Source organism: Mixophyes fleayi, chromosome 12, assembly GCF_038048845.1.
Source record: "Mixophyes fleayi isolate aMixFle1 chromosome 12, aMixFle1.hap1, whole genome shotgun sequence".
Classification (NCBI taxonomy): Eukaryota; Metazoa; Chordata; class Amphibia; order Anura; family Limnodynastidae; genus Mixophyes; species Mixophyes fleayi.
This window is the reverse complement of record NC_134413.1, coordinates 59,114,028-59,133,655: the sequence shown is the minus strand read 5'-3', so window position 1 is coordinate 59,133,655 and position 19,628 is coordinate 59,114,028. Positions and strand designations below refer to the sequence as shown.

Genomic DNA, 19,628 nt, shown 5'->3' with positions numbered 1-19,628 from the left:
TATGGGGTGGGTCTGGCATCCACAACTAGTGGGTCCGCTGAATTCTCAGGTGTTTACATACGTGTATGGTAAGGAGTAGCCACAGTGGCGGTGCAGTGCAAACTGAAAAAATGTTGGGCATCAAGCCTTCTCAGTTTAAAAGCAGAAACTATAAACTGTATTTAACTCCAACTTCTTCTCCAACACATAAGCATAACGGTTGCAGTAATTTTCATTCCACAAGGATAACTCCTCCAGCACATACTTAGATATACTAAATAACTAAATGATTAAAACAATACTGGCAGTTCACATACCCGGTGTTGTGGGTGAAGTTGTTACACACCAAACAGCCATGAATACAAGCACTCCATCTTCTACACCAGGGACTCTCCTCTACATCATTAGCCATGCTGCCTTCAAGCTGCTAAACCCCCCACCACTTTCCTCAGGGTATGGAGATACTTTCTAAGGGTGCTTTCCTACTGCTGCTGTACAGTAATCCCAAATAACCAGTGACCTTCCATCATAATCCTTTTGGTGTTGACAACTATTATTAAGGAAACACTTCCAGATTGCTCTAGACATTCAATTTGCTTACCGTGGCTCACCACTCATACACTCATCTTATTGGGGCTCCCCTCCCTTTATGCCACCATATATTCCCTATCCTTAGAGACACTTCCCTCTTAACAATAATTGAGCTCCTGGTGGGCCTCTTCTGGGGTGCCCTTGATAGTGGAGATCCCCATCTGTCTCAGTCCCTCTTAGTCCCCCTCCTCACCTGGACTTCTTAATATGGGTCTCTCCTGATGGGGACTCTCTTCCCTACACTATTATTATGGCCCATGCAGCTCTGCCATGAACGCGGGGGAGAACCTGGGATATTATTCTCACATTATTCTCTGTCCCAGTCCCAAGTTGACCACTTTCTTTTAATCTCGGGAAACCTAAGTCTTTTTAAAGAGTCAGAACCCCACGTAATTCCTATACCTGGCGCTAGGCATTTTCACACCATGCAAAGACTCTGCTCCTCCAGTGGCGCCGCTGTCTGTGTCACCAGCTCTCGTGAGGCCACTGCTCTGCCCTTCTGGTGACCTCGCCTGCTGTCACTGAGAGGCGAGCTTTTCTATAGCATTGCCACAGTAGTTACACACATATGCATACATTCTCTTTCTCGTGCATATTTTATGCTACGCACACAGGTTTCAAGTACCACTTGTATCAGCCCCTAAGGGTTAAAAAGGATATTTGGTCCCTTCCTTCCTGTTACCTTGGACCATAACCCTGTATTAGTATCCAGTACCCGTTAAGTCCACACCCTTAAGCTGTGTTGTCATGAAGGACAAATGTAAAGAAGAAAAGAATGCCATAGACTACCCTACTTTTATGTAGTTGGAATATGATGTTGACCCTCTGTCTACAGAAGATTTGTTATTGCTTTGCCAACACCATGAGAAAAGGGGGATTTATGATGGCCTGCTGATGTTAGGATAATCATGATCTATCTGGTGATGAAAGATGATTGTCTGGGCCTCCTGATACCATATTGATGTTTTAGCTTGTCCTCCAAATTGGGTTCCAGTGCATTTGAGCGCTACCCCAATGTACATACATATCTGTCAGTTGCAGGAAGTCAGATCAGATGCCCCTCACAGTGGTCCTAAGGTTATTTCTTGAAACAAAGGAGAAGATTCCCTCTGTTTGCTGGACTGTCCCATTTCCTTTGATCTGTTTGTGTCTACAGGAAAAAAAAGTGTTCAAATAAAACACCAAATGGAGTCACCGTGCTTCGTTAATAAAAGTGTATAATGCAGTGACAGAGGGAACAGTGTTATGAAGGTGGGTCCTCTTCTCCAAATATATAACAACAAAAAACATATACACTCCCAGGCGCAAAGATAAATTAGTACCGTGCAATAAACATTAAAATCAATATATTTAATCAAATTGCCCACAGGGGGCTAAAGTATCCAGGTCCGGACCTAAGAATATATAATGTATAATCTACATAAATTCCTACAGTAAACACTACCATTGGTATAATCCAAAAAAAATAAAAACTATCTGCAAGAGAAAATTATATATATATATATACATGAAATTGATGATGGCTAAACAGAAGGAGAATCAAGGTAAAATAGAGACCAAGAAACAGGCAGTTCCAAAAAAGAGAGAGCCGATGTCTTAATAAAACAATGTCCCAAACAGTAAAATGTGTAATCCTAAAAATGGCTTTGACTCACGGTTTAGAAGAAATATAATATGTCCACCCACTCGTAGATGGGATCATGGGTAATAAAACAAGTGTCCGAAAGAAGTAGCCAATCTCCCTAGTGGGGAGATGTCTAAGTAGAACCGAGAGACATTCACAGGTGCTGTCCGGAAACTGCGCATACGCATACGGATAGTATTGGGTTGTCAGCTATGTCTCCTGATTATGCTGGAACAAAAATAAACAAAATAAAAAAAACGGCCGGTTTAACTATTAGAACAACCAAAAGACGAATGTCCAAAAGCTGAAAAATGTATTAATGATGTATTCACCCTACGCGTTTCACCCGATAGGGCTTCTCTTCAGGGATGTCTTGTACATGTAGTGCAAGTAGCTGAGCAATCCTTCTAAAGTGCCTTTTATAGGGAACTAATTCCTCTGATTGATTGCAGACATGCAGTGCCCTCTATGAACACTAGATGTAAGCCATAATTAAATGTCCTAGGTATATGGAGCCATTTTGTAGTGGATATAGACAGAAAAAAACATCAAATTATAGCAGAAATAGTATCCCAAGAAATTGAATGTGATATGTCTCTACCTTCTAGATTGGCAAAGGGTAGGTGAATGGAAAGATATAAATAAAAATAAATATGAAAATAAATATAAAAATAAATATAAAAGTAGAACAAAAATTAAACATAAAAATTAAATTATTTGGCCTACAGCACCTGGTATTCCCAGGTGGTCTCCCATCCAAGTACTAACCAGGCCCGCCCCTGCTTAGATTCCAAGATCGGACGAGTTTGGGCTTGTTTAGGGTGGTATGGCTGTAGGTATAAACAAAAATAAAAATTAAATTAAATAAAAAAAGAAAGAAAGAAAAAAAAAAGATGAAAATGAGAACATTAAACCCCAAACATTTATAAGAACGTGTTAAGATCAAAGTCAACATTCAGGCCATTAGGCACAAGGGTCATCAAATTAAATATCCATTTTGTTTCTTCTCGCTATATTTTTCTTATATAATCCCCCCCCCCACCAAGATTTAGATACCCTACTAATTCCCAAAATTTTTTAACTTGGAGGGATCGTGATCATGTGATTTCAAAAAGTGTTCAGGGACATTTTGGGTGTCTAACTTATTTTTAATATTTCTGAGGTGTTCTGTTATTCTCAGACCCAATTTTCGAATAGTTCTGCCCACATATTGTTTACCACAGGGGCATTCCAAAAGGTAAATAACCCCTGTGCTATCACAAGTGATTTTTTTTCTTTTATATTATAGGTAACACCCATAATATTCAACTTGAATTGTTTTATCGGTTTTGTGCCTTTATGTTCAGTGGTCTTACAAGCAATACATCTATTGCAAAAATAGAATCCCTCATCATTTTCTTTTAACCATGAATTTTGTTTAATGGCTACATGGGGGGTATGGTACTTTTTACCAACTGTCTTTTTAAATTGCCTGCCCTTTTATAAATAAAACTCGGTTTTGAAGGTAAGATGTTTTTCAATTTTTCATCCTCTAAAAGGATATTCCAATGTTTTTTTTAATAATTTTCTCTATTTTGATGGAATCACTATTGAACCGAGTGATGAATGAAAGCATTGGACCTTCCTTCCCTATTGAATCCTTATCTGATTTTTTTCTTTTCGATGCTCTTAAAGAAGCTATCTCTTTCCATATTTCTCACTTGCATACAAGCTTTATCCACAAGGTCTCTATCATAATCCCTATCAATGAATCTCTTGGCCAAAATAGATGCCTGATGGTCATATTGTTCTAAATCTGTACAATTCCGCCTGAGCCTTATAAATTGTCCCCTAGGGATGTTGTTCAACCAATTCTTATAGTGATTACTGGATCTCGGAATATATGAATTGCAGTCAACGGGCCTCAAAAATGTTTTGGTCTTTAATTGACAACCACTCACGTATATATATCCAAGTCCAAGAACTCCACTCTTTCCGTACTAATGTGAGACGTAAATCCAATGTTTTATGAATTAACATTAAAATAGGACATGAATTCACTGAGTTCCTCCCTATCTCCCTTCCAGATACAGATGACATCATCTATGTATCTTCGCCAAGTGTGAATCTTATCAAGGAAGGGATTATTGGTCCAGATGTGGAGTTTTTCCCAATATGCCATGAACAGGTTTGCGTAACTGGGCGCAAATTTTGCGCCCATTGCAGTCCTGCGAGCGTGTTCATAGTAAACACCTCCGGACCAAAATGAATTATGTTCCCAAACAAACATAATGCTATCCAGAAGGAACTGAATTTGATCTTCTGGTAAATTGGATTCTTTATCCAAAATGGCTTTAACATGTCCACAACCAGCCTTGTGATCTATAATCGTGTAAAGTGATGTTACATCACACGTAACCAGATGGAGACACTTCTCCCACTTGATATCTTGCAGGAGTTTTAGGACATGTCCAGTGTCCCTGAAGTAGCTCTTCTGCCTGGTTACAATAGGTTGCAGATAGTAATCAATATATTCTGTAAGGTTACTGGTTAGAGAGCCAATTCCAGAGGCAATGGGTCTTCCTGGAGGGTGAGTGGAGTTTTTGTGGAGTTTAGGCAAGAGATAGATTACTGGTAGCTTTGGGTTCTTTGTTAATAGGTAATCAAATTAATTTTTATTCAGTATCCCTTTATCCCATGCCTTTCTAAGATGTTTTTCCAACTCGTGTTGGTATTGCTTGGTTGGATCTCCCTTAAGAGTGTTGTAAGTGGAGACATCAGTTAACTGTTTTATCAGCTCGGTTTCATATTCTATTTTATCCAGGATGGCTATACCACCCCCTTGGTCTGCAGGTTTTATGATGAGATTTCCTTCTAATTCTTTAATAGCCTTTCTTTCGGAAGCTGTAAAATTTGAATATTTGGCCATTCTTTCAACTGGAATTTTCTCCAGATCTCTTTCCACCAGTTTTTGAAAAGTGGTAATATAGGGCCCTTTGATGTAGCTGGGATAAAATGTGGATTTGGATTTCAAATCCAAGTGCACAAAGTTGAAATTAGTTTCCTCCTCTACCTTTTTTGTTGGCCTAGTGTTAGGAGGATATGAAAAGAACTTTTTCAAAGTGACCTTTCTAATAAATTTATGGAGATCGATGAATGTATCAAATTATTCATCTGTTTCTTTGGGGCAAATTTGAGACCCTTACTTAAAATCTCATTTTGTGGGGCAGAGAGCTTTATCTTACTAAGATTGAAAATACCCTCTCCTTTTTCATTTATCTAATTTGTTTGGGTCTGGCCCCTAGATTTATGTCCTCCTCTATTCCCTCTATATTTAAAGGGCTTCTTCGTCTCTTTTGGCCCTGTGTTGCGGATAATTCTTTCACCAATTCCTTGCTCCAGGGAGATGGAGTCCCCTCGGCCAGATCTAAAAAAATATCCATGTTCTTATCAGCTTCCAAATGCTTTGGGGAGGGTGGACTCCTCCTCCTCATGGTTGATTCCATAGCATTAGTCAACTTGTCCATATAGTTTTGTTTAATAGGGTCATTCAGAACCGAATAGCTACCTTTCCTATATTCCTCTCTGGCAACTTCCACACAGCTCTTTCCCAGAGGCTGGGATGTAAAACTAATGTTTTGTGGATCCAAGGGTTTATAGACTCTATTGTCTTTGTCTTTTTTGGGGGCAGAATTGATGAGTGGTGATCTAAGATGGGATCTAGATCTATAAGGGTGATGATTACTAAAATGATTCCGAGAATGTCTAGATAGAATAGAAGTAAGTGTTGGTCCGGAGTTGAATGGAGTTATGGAATCATAATACCTTCTACGGATTCCCTGTTTCTGATTCCTAAAATCTAAACTATAGTCTTTTACATCCCTAAGGAATTTATTTTGTTTTCACAATTTCGTCCTCAACTGTCCTCAACTTATAAACAGTCAAATTCTCGAGTTTATCAAAATCATCTAAGTGTTTTAAGGGACTCAACTTTTCTTCAATTAATAGGATTTCTTCTTCAGTCTTCCTCAGGGATACTTCCCTATCCTCGATGATTAGTTTCATGAGTGAAATGGAACACTGATCCAGAACTTTGTTCCATTTTTTTATGAATTCATCATTATCCATATTGAAGGTGGGATTCTTAATGATTCTTAGACTCCTTGGTACAATCTCATTTTCCACATATTTAGATAGAGTTGTGGTTTCCCACCATTGTTTAATTTTTTGAGAAAATGTCCCCTAGTCTTAGGAGTCTTTCCTTCCTCTGTATATGTAGCATTTTATTTACTACAGAGAAATGTACGATGCTGCAGTGATCCCGAGGACCAAAATATGTAAAATAGAACACCAAATGGAATCACCACGCTTCGTTAATAAAAGTGTATAATAACAGTGATTCATTAAAATGCTTATTAAATAATTTAGAGAATTGAGTACAGGCCTTATAAATTTTAGCATCAACTAAAAGATATAAGGGTATATTTATGGGAGAAAAGCCTATTACTAGTGTGACCAGATTGACTTACTTCGCCACCCGGTCTGTTGGGGGAGGAAGATGATGGAGGGATTTGCTTCCTACACAGTTTATCTGGGTTTCTCTATCACCATCAGTAGCCGACTGTTACTGACCACTCCTACTGGTGTCATCCTGCCACCAGACACTCACCGTTTGCGAAAAAAACTGTGCAGTAGTTGTAGGAGAATTCGGCTGCCATCACTAGGCTTTTTCAATGGCACCTAGAACTGCTTACTTCTGGGTAGCTGGTATAGCTGCTTCTGTGCCTCTCTGCAGTGGGCTGACTGGTACCTCATGATCGCTTACTATGGATCAGAACTGCTTGGTAGTGGGCAGAACATTGACACAGAGACGCTGGATTTAATACAGTACAGCCGGGAGCAGATTAGCCAGTAAGCTCTTATTTGTTGTTTACAGGATACAGCAGGTAATAGTCTCAGGCAGAATTTTAAAACAGTGATGCTTTATTTATCAATAGTCCTGACAAGGACAGTTACTTGCTATTTTGAGGTACTAGCGTTCTCCAGAAGCTCAGATAGTATACTAACATAATATAGTCAAACAGGGCTATTTTTATACAGATTCTGACACACATGTTGGCAGGGAATAACCCAGCCCCCTGATCCTAGATGACACCACAAGATCTGAATTATTACATCCGATATTTACCCTAAGGATGTAATATACTCTAGACCAGGAGATGACGCAATTTTAAACAAAATTTACTGAATTACTTGTTGATACATTATTCAGACAGGTTCTAACACACAGGATGAAAACTATACAGGATGGAAAGGTAATGACCCCCCCCCCCCCTCCTGTTCATTCAAGCTAAAAGAGGTCTTGGTCATTGAGATAAAAAGACTTAGGCCTAGATTTACTAAGCTGCGGGTTTGAAAAAGTGGGGATGTTGCCTATAGCAACCAATCAGATTCTAGCTATCATTTTGTAGAAGGTACTAAATAAATGAAAGCTAGAATCTGATTGGTTGCTATAGGCAACATCCCCACTTTTTCAAACCCGCAGCTTAGTAAATCTAGCCCTTAATCCTCATGCGATTAGCCTGCCTTTAGAAATTACAAAACAGATTTCCTCCAAGGTATGGTTACTGCATCAGAAATCAATACATTTCCAATACAGAAATACAACACAATATCAAAAATCAGTACATTTACAATGATATACAGCAGTGCACCACGTCACTAATTGAAATACATTTTTGCAATAAGTTATTTATAAGTGAACTAGCCACAGCTAGCAAAAAGGCTCATTATTGCTTAGCCCTATACATCAAAGAGGTTACCTCAGGTGGTAGGTGTTGCTGACTTTTGCCAGCAAAGACTTCCCCATGCCTATTCAGTGAGTATTGTGGCATTAACCATAATAAATAATTTGTATTTAAAGCACTTTTCTTATTTGTAACAAATTGAACTGATAACCTAGATTTGTGCTTCAATTACGCATGCACAGAACAAAGTCTTTAAGATTTTTATTTCTTACAGGCATACAAATACAATCTGCAGAAATTGTAGTGAAATCTCTTTGTTATTGTTAATGATCTCTGTGTGAAGACTTCCCCAATTAGATTATTGTGTTACTCTGTCTTTTATTTACTCAAAAATAAAATTTCACAATTGATGGATACTCGTTCAGAGTCTTCCACATGCTGTAGCTGGTAAGTGTAACTCTTACAGTTCTAGGCCAGTATCACTGGGATAGCTTAGTAATGCTCAGTTGCCTTGCAAGTACATTTTTCATAAATGCTGGCAATAAATGTTTGTGTTCCACCTCGATAAAAAACTACACTTCACCACCCATAAAAATTATACTTATCACAAAGGAAATGAAGAACACTAAATAAGCCTTTTAATGTTTAATTATAAAACGTTATAAAATAATGAAACATGCAAATGGTTACAAAATAATAAATGAATAAATGTTATTTACACACTAGAAAAGTAGGTGTTATCTGTCCCTGATAATATCATAATATGGAAGCAGACCACCATGTTTAGAGCAGTTTAAAACAAATGTCTTGTCTAATTAAGAAAACAAGGACCCTGTTACATTAAAAGGTAAGTAATATGATAACTTATAACCCAAAGTTTCGTAGATAAATAATATAGAAAAAGAATATGTTTATCTAGGATTAAAAGAAAATCAAAATTCCTCCTGTACTGCTGGTTTAGGGGATGGGCATTGTATTCAGACTAAATGGGTGGGAGCCTTCCCCCACCACATCACACCACCACATCATCTGGTCAGTCGTTTGTGGATTTGAATTATAGAGCTGGAAAGCAGGATAATTATTGATCATTCTAGGTAATGATAGATGCACTACGAAAGATATGTAAGAAGATAAGTCCACAAAGTTGGTCATATCTTTAAAATAGCTAACTTTTCCAACATGCACTATAAGATGATACTGCATTTTTCCTAACACATTATCCCTGTTAGAGGGACTCCAAACACCCCATGTAGATTGTTTCCCCATGAGTGTATTTTTCGTAACAGTTTGTTTGTGGAATCCAAACACAATACAATTATAAATATATACATGGTCCCACTCATTCACCCTCCAGCTATGAACCAATGGACAGCAGCACCAAGTGGCTGCCCAGAGTGAAAAATGGAGGAAAGAGTGAAAGTGTGCTGTTCTTTTCTCCATATTTGTCTTGATACATAGATCAATATTTTTGTTCTAATGACATGTAAATCATAATTTCACAGGATTATTTCAACAATTATGAAGTATTGACAGGTTCCTTTCCAGGATTAACCATCAGGTTGCTAAAGCCCAACAGGCATAATTTACATGTTTTTAAATTTCATTCTTTATTCTAAATCTATGCATGTGATTCTACATGTTGCCTTTAACGTATAAATTCCAACCAAAGTTTTTGTTTTGAAGGTGCCTTTGATTCCTGGTTTATCTTGGATAAAACCATGTATTTCTACATCTGATATTGTGTACATTGGCTTGCGAGACCTTGATCCAGCTGAACAGTGAGTTGAAATTTTTTTTCTAGTCTGTCTATCTACAGTTTGTGTGTGGGTAATATTAATTGACATTTATAGAGTTAATTTTCCTTTTAGATAACAATATATGTAGATAAATGCTTCATGAGACGAAACAGCTTGTATAAGTCCCCACACATAATTTTTTAACTATGTTCCTTGTGTGCATAAATATTTATAGTTATAATTTAAAATATTCATATAAAATGTATGTATAAAATAGAAAATGGAGGTCTAGTGGAGTACAGGAGGGCCTGGCAGTATCAGCACCTATAGTCCCAAGTCCAGGGACTGGAGAGCGGCATCTCCAGTGGCCTGCCCAGAATCTCTGGAAGGTCACTAATGAACCATGAACGTGCATTGCATTTTGGAGGACCAAGCATTGTTAGACTACCTTGTTTCCAGTTCCTGACTTCAAAGACATGAGCAGCAGTGCCAATTCAATAGCTCCAGAAAGGTTCTGACTAAACAGGAAAGAGTGCTGCCTCCTAGGAGTCACTGGAGTCTAAGCTCTCCAGCTGCAGGTGGTTCCAGGCTGCACCCTCGGAATCTGTCTCCAGCAAAATTTGGCTCGGAGTTGACCCTAGGGATAGTAAGTATGGGTGGGACATCTAAAAATTAGATCTCTCAGCCCAGACCAAGTGGCCAGTGCCTGCACGTGGACAGGCTTACCTTCTTGTATAAGTATGGGGCTCAGCCTGGTTTTGTCAAGGGGACTGGGGCTAGGTTGCAAATATCAAGACCTGTCTGTAGAACTGTACGAAAATGGGCTACAAGCTAGTTCAATTGGGCTACATTTAAGGCGTACATTATAAATATACACTGGTTCTATATTGCTCATCTTATTTTAGAACAAAGAACAAAACATAGTCTATTTCAGTTTTTCGTGGTTTTATTTCATAGTTAATGTCAGAATATGCTTGTTAGAAGATGTATTTGTTGCAGAAAAAACAGTGTGCCCTGCCTTTACCGCACCATCTAAGTACTGCAGGCACTAGGAATAACCTAGGCTGGTCATGGCAATATCTGGGGAACAAACAACATGTGGTCACCCTGAAAATGCTGCTACCAGTAGTAGGCTATGACAAGTTTGGCTGGTGAATACCAACACCCTGGAAAATCCCTTTATTTAAATAAACACTCACCAAGTCACACCCTCTGTAATCCCTTTATTACTCATCTAGATCTAGGTGAGGGGTCCTCCTCTGTCTTCAAGGCTTGCAATTCAAAGATGCATCCCCGTTGTCATGTTTGTACACGAACGATGAGTGAGATCCTGCTATCTCAGCTGGTATCGGCTCAGCTGGTATTGGCTAGACTCCCCCAGAGGCGCGGAGTCTAACAGAATGGAAGGTATTCACCAGGGATCCCCGCAAAGGGATTTGGGCTTCAGCGGCTTCCACCCTGCAGGTCGCGGCCCTCTAGGATAGTTCCCAGTGAGACATATTAGAGAAGTGGTTTGGTAGCGTTCAGAGAAATACAGTTCTAATAGCAGATGATGATGATCATAGTAATTACCACTAAAGAGTGGAACATGTATGCAATTTCAATGGAATGGAGAATGAGCAGCATAGGATGAACTACGGCTATACCACTGGGAAGTGGGATGGATCAGCGGGTTTCAACGGTACATGCTGAATAGATAGCGGAAGTTGATCACAGCAAATGCCACAGAGGAGTGGAACATATATGCCAAATTCAGAGGAGTACAGACTAGGCAGCAGACGATGAACCACGGCTGTTATCACTGGGGAGTTAAAACGATCAGAGGAGGTCAGCAGTGCATGCAGAATAGACAGCGGGCGTTGATCACAGCATAGACCACTAAAGAGTGGAACATCTATGCAGCGTTCAATGGAGTACCAGGTATACAGCAGACGATGAGCCACAGCTATTACCACATGGATGTGGAACGAATTAGCGGAGATCAGCGATGAAGGCAGAGTAGATAGTAGAAGATGATCACAGCGATACCACTAATGAGTGTAACAGGTGAGTAGAGATCAGCGGTATCCAGGGATGCAGCAGATGGTGAGCCACAGCTATTAACACAGGGATGTGGAACGGATCAGCGGAGGTCAGCGGTGCATGCAGAGTAGGTAACGGGCGTTGGTCACAGCGATTACCACTAACGAGTGGAACAAGTGAGCAGATATCAGCGATATCCAGGTATGCAGCAGACGGTGAGCAACAGCTATTACCACAGGGATGTGGAACGGATCAGCAGAGGTCAGCGTTGCATGCAGAGTAGGTAGCAGGGGTAGATACAACGGAGAGCAGGAAGCTGATACAGGCCAGGTGACTCGAAGAACCAGCAGTGAATTGGTGATGGGAGGAGCCTTATAAAGGAGGACTGACCAATGACTAGACAGGCCAAACACAGGTGAAGCAAGCAAAGGTGCAAACTGTTGCTGACAGCCTGCACAATGAGGAGAATTAATGTGAGAGTCAGTGTACTGAGGCTCGGGTGGAGATACCCGGAAAGCGGTGTGTGACACCCATCCTGAACAAGCTAGGGCTGGTTGACAATATGGCAGGAGGACCCCCTGCTAACATGTCACCAGCCCTGCCAAATTTATGACTGCCATCTGTACCGCATTATGATATGCTTATTGCGTATTATACGCTTTATACACTATATAGACAAAAGTATTAGGACGCTTGACCATTACACCAACAGGGACTGTAATGACATTGTATTCAAATACATATACTGGAATATGGAGTTGCTCCCCCTTTTGCAACGATAACAGCCTCCACTCTTCTTGGAAGGCTTTCCACAAGATGTTGGAGTGTTTCTGTGGGAGTTTGTGCCCATTCATTCTGTAGAGCATTTATGAGGTTAGGCACTGATGTTGGACGAGAAGGCCTGGCTCGCAATCTCAGTTCTCTATGTGGGCGAGTCGAGTTCTTTCTCACCGAACTCATCAAACCATGTTTTTGTAGTCCTTGCTTTATGCACTGGGGCACAGTCATGTTGGAATAGAAAAGGGCCTTCCCTAAACTGTTGCCACAGAGTTGGAAGCATAGCATTGTTCAAAATGACTTGGTATGCTGAAGCATTAAGATTGCCCTTCACTGGAGATAAGGGGCCTAGCCCAAACACTGACAAAGAGCCCCATACCATTATCCCTCCTCCACCAAACTTCACAGTTGGCATAATGCAGTCAGGCAGGTAATGTTCTCCTGGCATCTCCCAAACCCAGACTCGGCCCATCTGACTGCCAAACAGAGAAGCGTGATTCGTCACTCCACAGAACACGTTTCCGCTGCTTCACAGTCCAGTGTCGGTGTGCTTTAAATCTCTCCATCCAACGCTTGGAATTGGTCTAGGCTTGCATGCAGCTGCTCGGCCTTGGAAACCCATCCCATTAAGCTTCTGGCGCACTGGATTTGTGCTTACATTAATGCCAGCTATGGAATCAGCAGAGCGTTGGCGACGTTTGTGCACCATGCGCCTTAGCAGTTGTTGACCCCACTCTGATTTTACGCGGTCTTCCACTTTGTGGCTGAGTTGTTGTTGTTCCTAAACGCTTCCACTTTCTAATAATATCACTTACAGTTGACCGTAGAGTATCCAGCAGGGATGAAATTTCACAAACCATCTTATTGCAAAGGTGGCATCCTATCACAGTACCACGCTTGAATATACTGAGCTCTTCAGAATGACCCATTTTGTATCACAAATGTTTGCAAATGGAGACTGCATGGCTAGGTGCTTTATTTTATACACCTCTAGCAACGGGTCTGATTGAAACACCTCTATTCAATAATTAACAGGTGTGGCCTAATACTTTTGTCCATATAGTGTATGTATCTTCATGCAGTAGACACTTTTAACGTAGTATGTTGAATTGCATGTATCTTTAAATACATACAGCTCTGCATATACTAATAAATACATCTGTTTTTGGACGCAGTTTACGTCTTCATTTTTTATGTAAAGTGCGTCCAACTGTACTTCAGTTCTACATTATTTATATGTGTCTGTATATTATTATATTTGCATATCTATATATATATATATATATATATATATATATATATATATATATGTGTAGTTGAGGTATCGGTGTGAGAATTTATGACTCTAAGGTGGTTTCTCTGAGTCCTAATTGATCCAATTTGCTCTATGTGGAGAGGATGGGTATGATCATTATGATAATTTCTATATATATATATATATATATATATATATATATATATATGTGTGTTTTGATATGTATTGTTCTCTCTAATAGTGCTTTGTTTTTTGCTCTATATGAATTATAAGTATTTGGTATTTCCTTGTATATAAGATATTTGTATGTTTCCAATTGAATCAACCATATCTATGTATCCCACTACAAGTATGGTATAGGTACAAAGTGCCCGTTATGAACCAGCTGTAGACTGAGTAATTATATCAAGGATACTTAAAGAGGCATTGGAGCACAACAGAGCACTTCCTCTGAAGAAATCACCAGGCAGGTGATGAAACGCGTCAGGTGATTTGGATGTTCACTGGATGTTCACTGAGCCACTGGATAGCACTAATCCATGACCCAGCTCATATCCCCAGTGGATTTTTGGAGGTTGCCTTTTTTTGAGCCATATCATCGCTATACAATTGGTGCCACGATTGTGCTAGCTGCTATTTTACTACTTACACGGATTGCCGTCTTCACCTACATATCTATTACGGAGGTCCCGGAGTTCGTTCTGGGTATGAGGTGCATGCGCATACAGACCACAATACGGGACTGAGTATCGGACCAGGTCTGTATTGCGCTTTCTACTTTAGCAGTTTAGCGACTTTGATTTCCATTCAGGAGTGGCGGTTTTCTCATTGTGGCATTTATGGCATATTCTCCTCCATACTACATGTGTTAGAAGCATTGAAGTGGGGTTCACCATCATCGCGGTGACGTATACTTTCCACCATCAGTGTGGCCACACTTATTTTGAAGCTCCACTTCATGATCTTCAACGGGGTCATTGGACACTAGTATCTATTTGATGTGGGACATTTAGCTGGTTCTCTTTAGGAGTGATCGATTCCATGGTTCATCAGCCTTATTGATGGTTAACACAGTCGGTTCATCTGATTTTTTACATGTCAAGTTGTTATCCACTGGCCAGTGTTGTCTATTTTATGGTTCATTTTTAATAAAGTGTTTATATACATTTATTACCCACAGATGGTTGCATATTGATTGTGTTTATCAGTCATCAGCGCTGTTTTCTGTTGTGTTGTATATTTTTTACATTTGAGATCTCATTGATCTCTTCAGCTGCAGATACTGATTTACACCTGATCTCCATTTTTAAATCATCTCTCCGTGCGCCAGGTTTTTTTTGTTGTTTTTTCAGAAAATGTATGTGCTTTCTTTGTAATTATACCTGCACTTGTTTGATAACATTCTATAAATACACAAAAGTCTTGTGATATAGATATAAGCCTAATATCAGTTTTTTTGACATATATAACATACATCACAGTTTAATCCCCTTTTGCAAATTATTATTAATTAATTTGCTGTTGCCACAGAACATCGGTGACCACAGAATTAATTAGCTTGTTTTTGTGAAACTGGGTCGAGTAAATAGCCCCCAAACAGCCTAATGCAAGGTAGAGTACAATATAATAAAAAACAAAGCCTCTTCTTAAAAAAATTAAAGCATAGTGGTCAGGATACCAGATCTTTAGAGTCTAAATAAAGTAACCTGGGCACCTTAGCATTCTTGTATCACACAGGCAAGCAGTATAATATACAATAGTATCTTTATTACAGAATGAAATACAAATAAAACAATAGCAACTTGCAGTTTTGAAAGTAGTCCTGATGCAATTACTCTAGCAACTCCAACAATGGTACACCAGTACACTGAGAGTGCTATAACTCTGGCCAAGCGCTTTCTATATTCACAAATATTGGGTATTGTAGATTGTCTGGCCAAGCTGTATTTTGTACCTGGCCCAGCTGTTGCTGAAAATTGTTTTGATGAGGCAGTTGCTGGAGTAACACTGCCTTCATGTTCTCCATAGCTTCCTAACTTCACTCCTCAGCCAAGATGATGTTTGTAGCAAAGCCTGGTCAAGCTGTCAGTTGTATGTGATTTCACTGCAGCGTTCTCTGGCCAAGTTGCTATTCCTGCCTCCGAATCTTGAGGGTCCAAGTCGCTCGACCAATATGCTCTCTACCAGGATTGTAGGGATCTGAATCCAGGTCTCCATATTCCAGTAAACTCATGAGGCAGACAGATCCACAAGCTTCTCCCGATGGCGTGCAGGATCACCGGGACAAAGTCTCAAACACAATTTGTGTTTTAGACACAGAATCTCGAGCAATTGCAGGGATGAAGCTGGTAAGAAACAGAACTTCATCACCAAGGGGTATATTTACTAAACTGCGGGTTTGAAAAAGTGGAGATGTTGCCTATAGCAACCAATCAGATTCTAGATATCATTTTGTAGAATGTACTAAATAAATGATAGCTAGAATCTGATTGGTAGGCAACATCACCAATTTTTCAAACCCGCAGTTTAGCAAATCTAGCCCCAAGTCCTTTCTAATTTATGAACACTCCAGATACCCCTTTCAGGCTTCTTTTAAGCAGTACAAAATTCCCAAGAGAGGGACTTCCCCTTGCAAGGTTATCCCAGGTTCTCAAAATAGGTGATTGGCCAGAGTAGTCTTTAGAGGTGGATTTGGGAGTGGATGGAGAGCAATATCACGTTGGTCTCCCCTCTCCTGGGTTGGTGTCTGGTGTAGTCGAGGGAAGAACAATGGTAACTTAATCCCGTTTGGTTTGGATAATGAATTTAGCTTCCCTGTTTTAACGCCTGAAGATGGATTTGTTTAATTTAATTCAGTCAAGAGGCCCTTTGGATTGCATATGATGAAAACTGAGGAGGAGGCTTTGTGGGTCTAATATAGTTTTATTTTGTTATTTGGGACTCTTTCAGGTGATATGTTTAACATAAATGCACAATGCCCAAAAATGTACAGTGTATACAGCTGTATGCAATTAACTAAAAAGAAATTAACAAAACTACTGCACATTTTACTGCAATTATCAGATGTTTATCAAACTTTATACATTTTTGAACATTTTAATGAGCACATGCGGGTAGAATTAGCAAACCTTCTGAAAAGAAAAAGTTTAGATGTTGCCTATAGCAATGAAACAGATTCTACCTATCATTTTCTAGAATATACTACATAGTATTTATTTGCTGCATTTTAGAGATCGAAAAATAGACAATTGTGAATGTGACATGCAAAAAATTTGGGAAGCCCTCCAGCTGATTTATTAATACTTTTTTGAGACCTCAGAACTTTGACTCATCAGGCCTTAAATTAAGCCAGGTGAAGACAATTCCAGAGATGAATAAGTATTCTTACTCTTTTAACTTCTGAGCATGTTGGGCCTCCTCTCAACACACATTGGCTCCACTAAGCAGCACAGTTCACTGAGAACTTTTAAATATATCTAATTTACTGATACAAAGCAAGGAGTCTACAGAAAAAGACACCTAAAATTTAATTGTTGGAAACATCATTGAAAAAATTAAGGGAAACTGTTGAATTCAGAAAATCATCATCATTATAGTTTATTTCCAAGGTGACACAAAAGCTGTGCAGAGCCATACATTCAGAATTACAAATCTAAATGTCCATAAAACAATACAAGTAAAGAAGAGGTGTACAAAAGGAGATGCAGACGTGAGACGAAGGGTAACAAAGGCTCTGATTACATTCTGAAAGATCCATAAAATGTCCTTATAGAACTGCACATAAACTAGTCAGTCAGATATTAAAAGCAGAACCCACATATCATTGCAAAGGCATGGCAGAACATTTTAGCTGACACCAGAGCAATGGTCCACAGTACAGCCTTTCTTACCCAACAAATATTCTGCATGAAAATTTTGTCAGAAGGGAACACCTCCTACACATCACCACAAAAATCAATATGTAAAACAGCACTTTAAAAGATTGTTAGAGTTGGGACCTATATAGAATTGTTGTAAATGAGAAGTCCCTTTTAAAACATTTATAGCTGACCTTTACTGAAAACAAAAATATGAATAAGATAGTCATGCACTTGTAAATACACAAATGTTGGTGGTCCTTGTGGAGGTCTAAGAAATAGAAAGACAACTGTGTATTCCAACGACAAACAGTTGAAAAACTAGGCAATGTCTTTGTATAAGAAACAAAGTGGACTGATGAATCAAAAATCATACTTTTTGGTCACAATCACAAAAGATACATGTGGAGAAAAAGGGTTTGAAGAAACTAACACCTTGTCAACCATAAGCATGTGGTTGGATCTATCATGCTTTGAGGTAGCAGCACAGGAAATATTGTCTGAGCGAAGGGAAGAATTGATTCAAGTAATTCAGTTAGTAAAATCATTACTAAACCTCAGGAGCTATTTCTGAGCTAGAAGAGTTCTGCAAGGAAGAGTGGGAAAAAATCCTAAAGCAAGATTAGAAAGACTACAATAAAACTTTGGAGGCTGTGATTTCTGTCAAACGAGGTGTTACCACTTACTGAACGGCTTTACTTTTCTTGCTTACTGAAACTTTTGCACATGTCCCATTCACTTTTATTTTTTTAATCAATAAAAGTTAGTAAATAAAAAGTCAGTGTGCATTAAAATATGCAGATATATGCCATGTGTTAACATCTTTTCACTTAGAGATTCAGTGAACAATGGCAATTTGACTGGGGGTTCCCAAACATTTGCATACAACTGTAAATAATGTATGTACATTAAATGTATCAATGGTTCCCACTTAGGTTTTCTAACCAGCCAAATCCTACATTTATTATTTTAAATGTATGAAACTATGTTGCAAATCTGTATTTCAAATAATCAAGTTTTCTTTATTTATTTTTTTCATTTTGCTCTACTTTAAGTAGATTTTCATTTAAGTAACAATATTTTTTGCAACTACACCACATGCGCCTGGAGTATCATGTTCTGAATATGTTTTAATCATTTCAGGTTTATTCTGAAGAAATATGATATTGCATACTATTCAATGAGACAGATTGATTGCATTGGGATCCAGAAAGTTATGGAAAGATCATTCGATCAGCTATTGAAAAGGTATTGTTGTCAGAGAGTGAATGTGATTGGGTGTTGATGAATATATATAGGATAATGCACCCTAAACTGTCCAATCTAAGGATATTAGAAGTGAATGAAGTCTGAGGTGTCAGCTCATATTTCAGAATGAGGTAAATGTATGGAATGCTTAAAACTTAAGGTTTTCTATAATTAGAGGGCCATGCCTAAAATCTATTAAACTCATTTGAAAATATTTCTGGATAGCTGATTTTGAATATGAGTTCCCATAAAGTGTTTTTTTCATTATGCAACATCCCCTCTCTCCGGCTCTAAGAGGGGTGTTGCGAATATTTGTTTTTTTCATGTGTGTGTCTTCTTAATTACTTCTCTACCCAAATCTTTTTTCATGCTTGTGGGGATGTGAATAGTGGGCTTTTCCATCAGGAGACAATATGACACAAGGAGCATGATGAGAACGCATACATAGACTCGTAGTTTTCTGTAAATGCCACCTATGTACATTCAGTGTCGGACTGGGGCATGAAGGGCCCACCGGGGGACTGCAATGCTAGGGGCCCACCAGAGGGGGTGTGGCCAGCCATCATAGAGGCGGGACCAGACACTAGAGGGGGAGTGGTCAGCCCACGAAGGACAGTTAGCACCATAGTGTAGTATATAAAGAATGCAGTGTGTGTATAAAGAGTACACAGTCCTGACCTGTCCCTTAGATTAGACAGTCACCAAAAATCGGGATTGTCCCACTAGACCAGGCTTGGCTAACCTGTGGCACTCCAGGTGTTGTGAAACTACAAGCCCCAGCATGCTTTGCCAATATATAGCAGCTTATTGCTG

At 39.2% G+C, this 19,628-nt stretch overlaps 1 protein-coding gene and 1 non-coding gene across 2 annotated transcripts in view; one reads left to right on the top strand and one right to left on the bottom strand.

The window, feature by feature from the left end:
* The window catches only part of ARG2 (arginase 2), a 79,503-nt gene that overhangs the window by 25,207 nt on the left and 34,668 nt on the right, over window positions 1–19,628 (top strand). Inside the window, exons 5-6 of the mRNA XM_075193274.1 lie at window positions 9,604–9,698; window positions 18,711–18,815. Coding sequence (XP_075049375.1) covers window positions 9,604–9,698; window positions 18,711–18,815 — 200 coding nt within the window. The remainder of the gene's footprint in view (window positions 1–9,603; window positions 9,699–18,710; window positions 18,816–19,628) is intronic.
* Window positions 2,914–3,032, bottom strand: LOC142109452 (5S ribosomal RNA). Its single transcript, XR_012680381.1, has one exon. It is a non-coding gene; the product is annotated as a 5S ribosomal RNA (ribosomal RNA).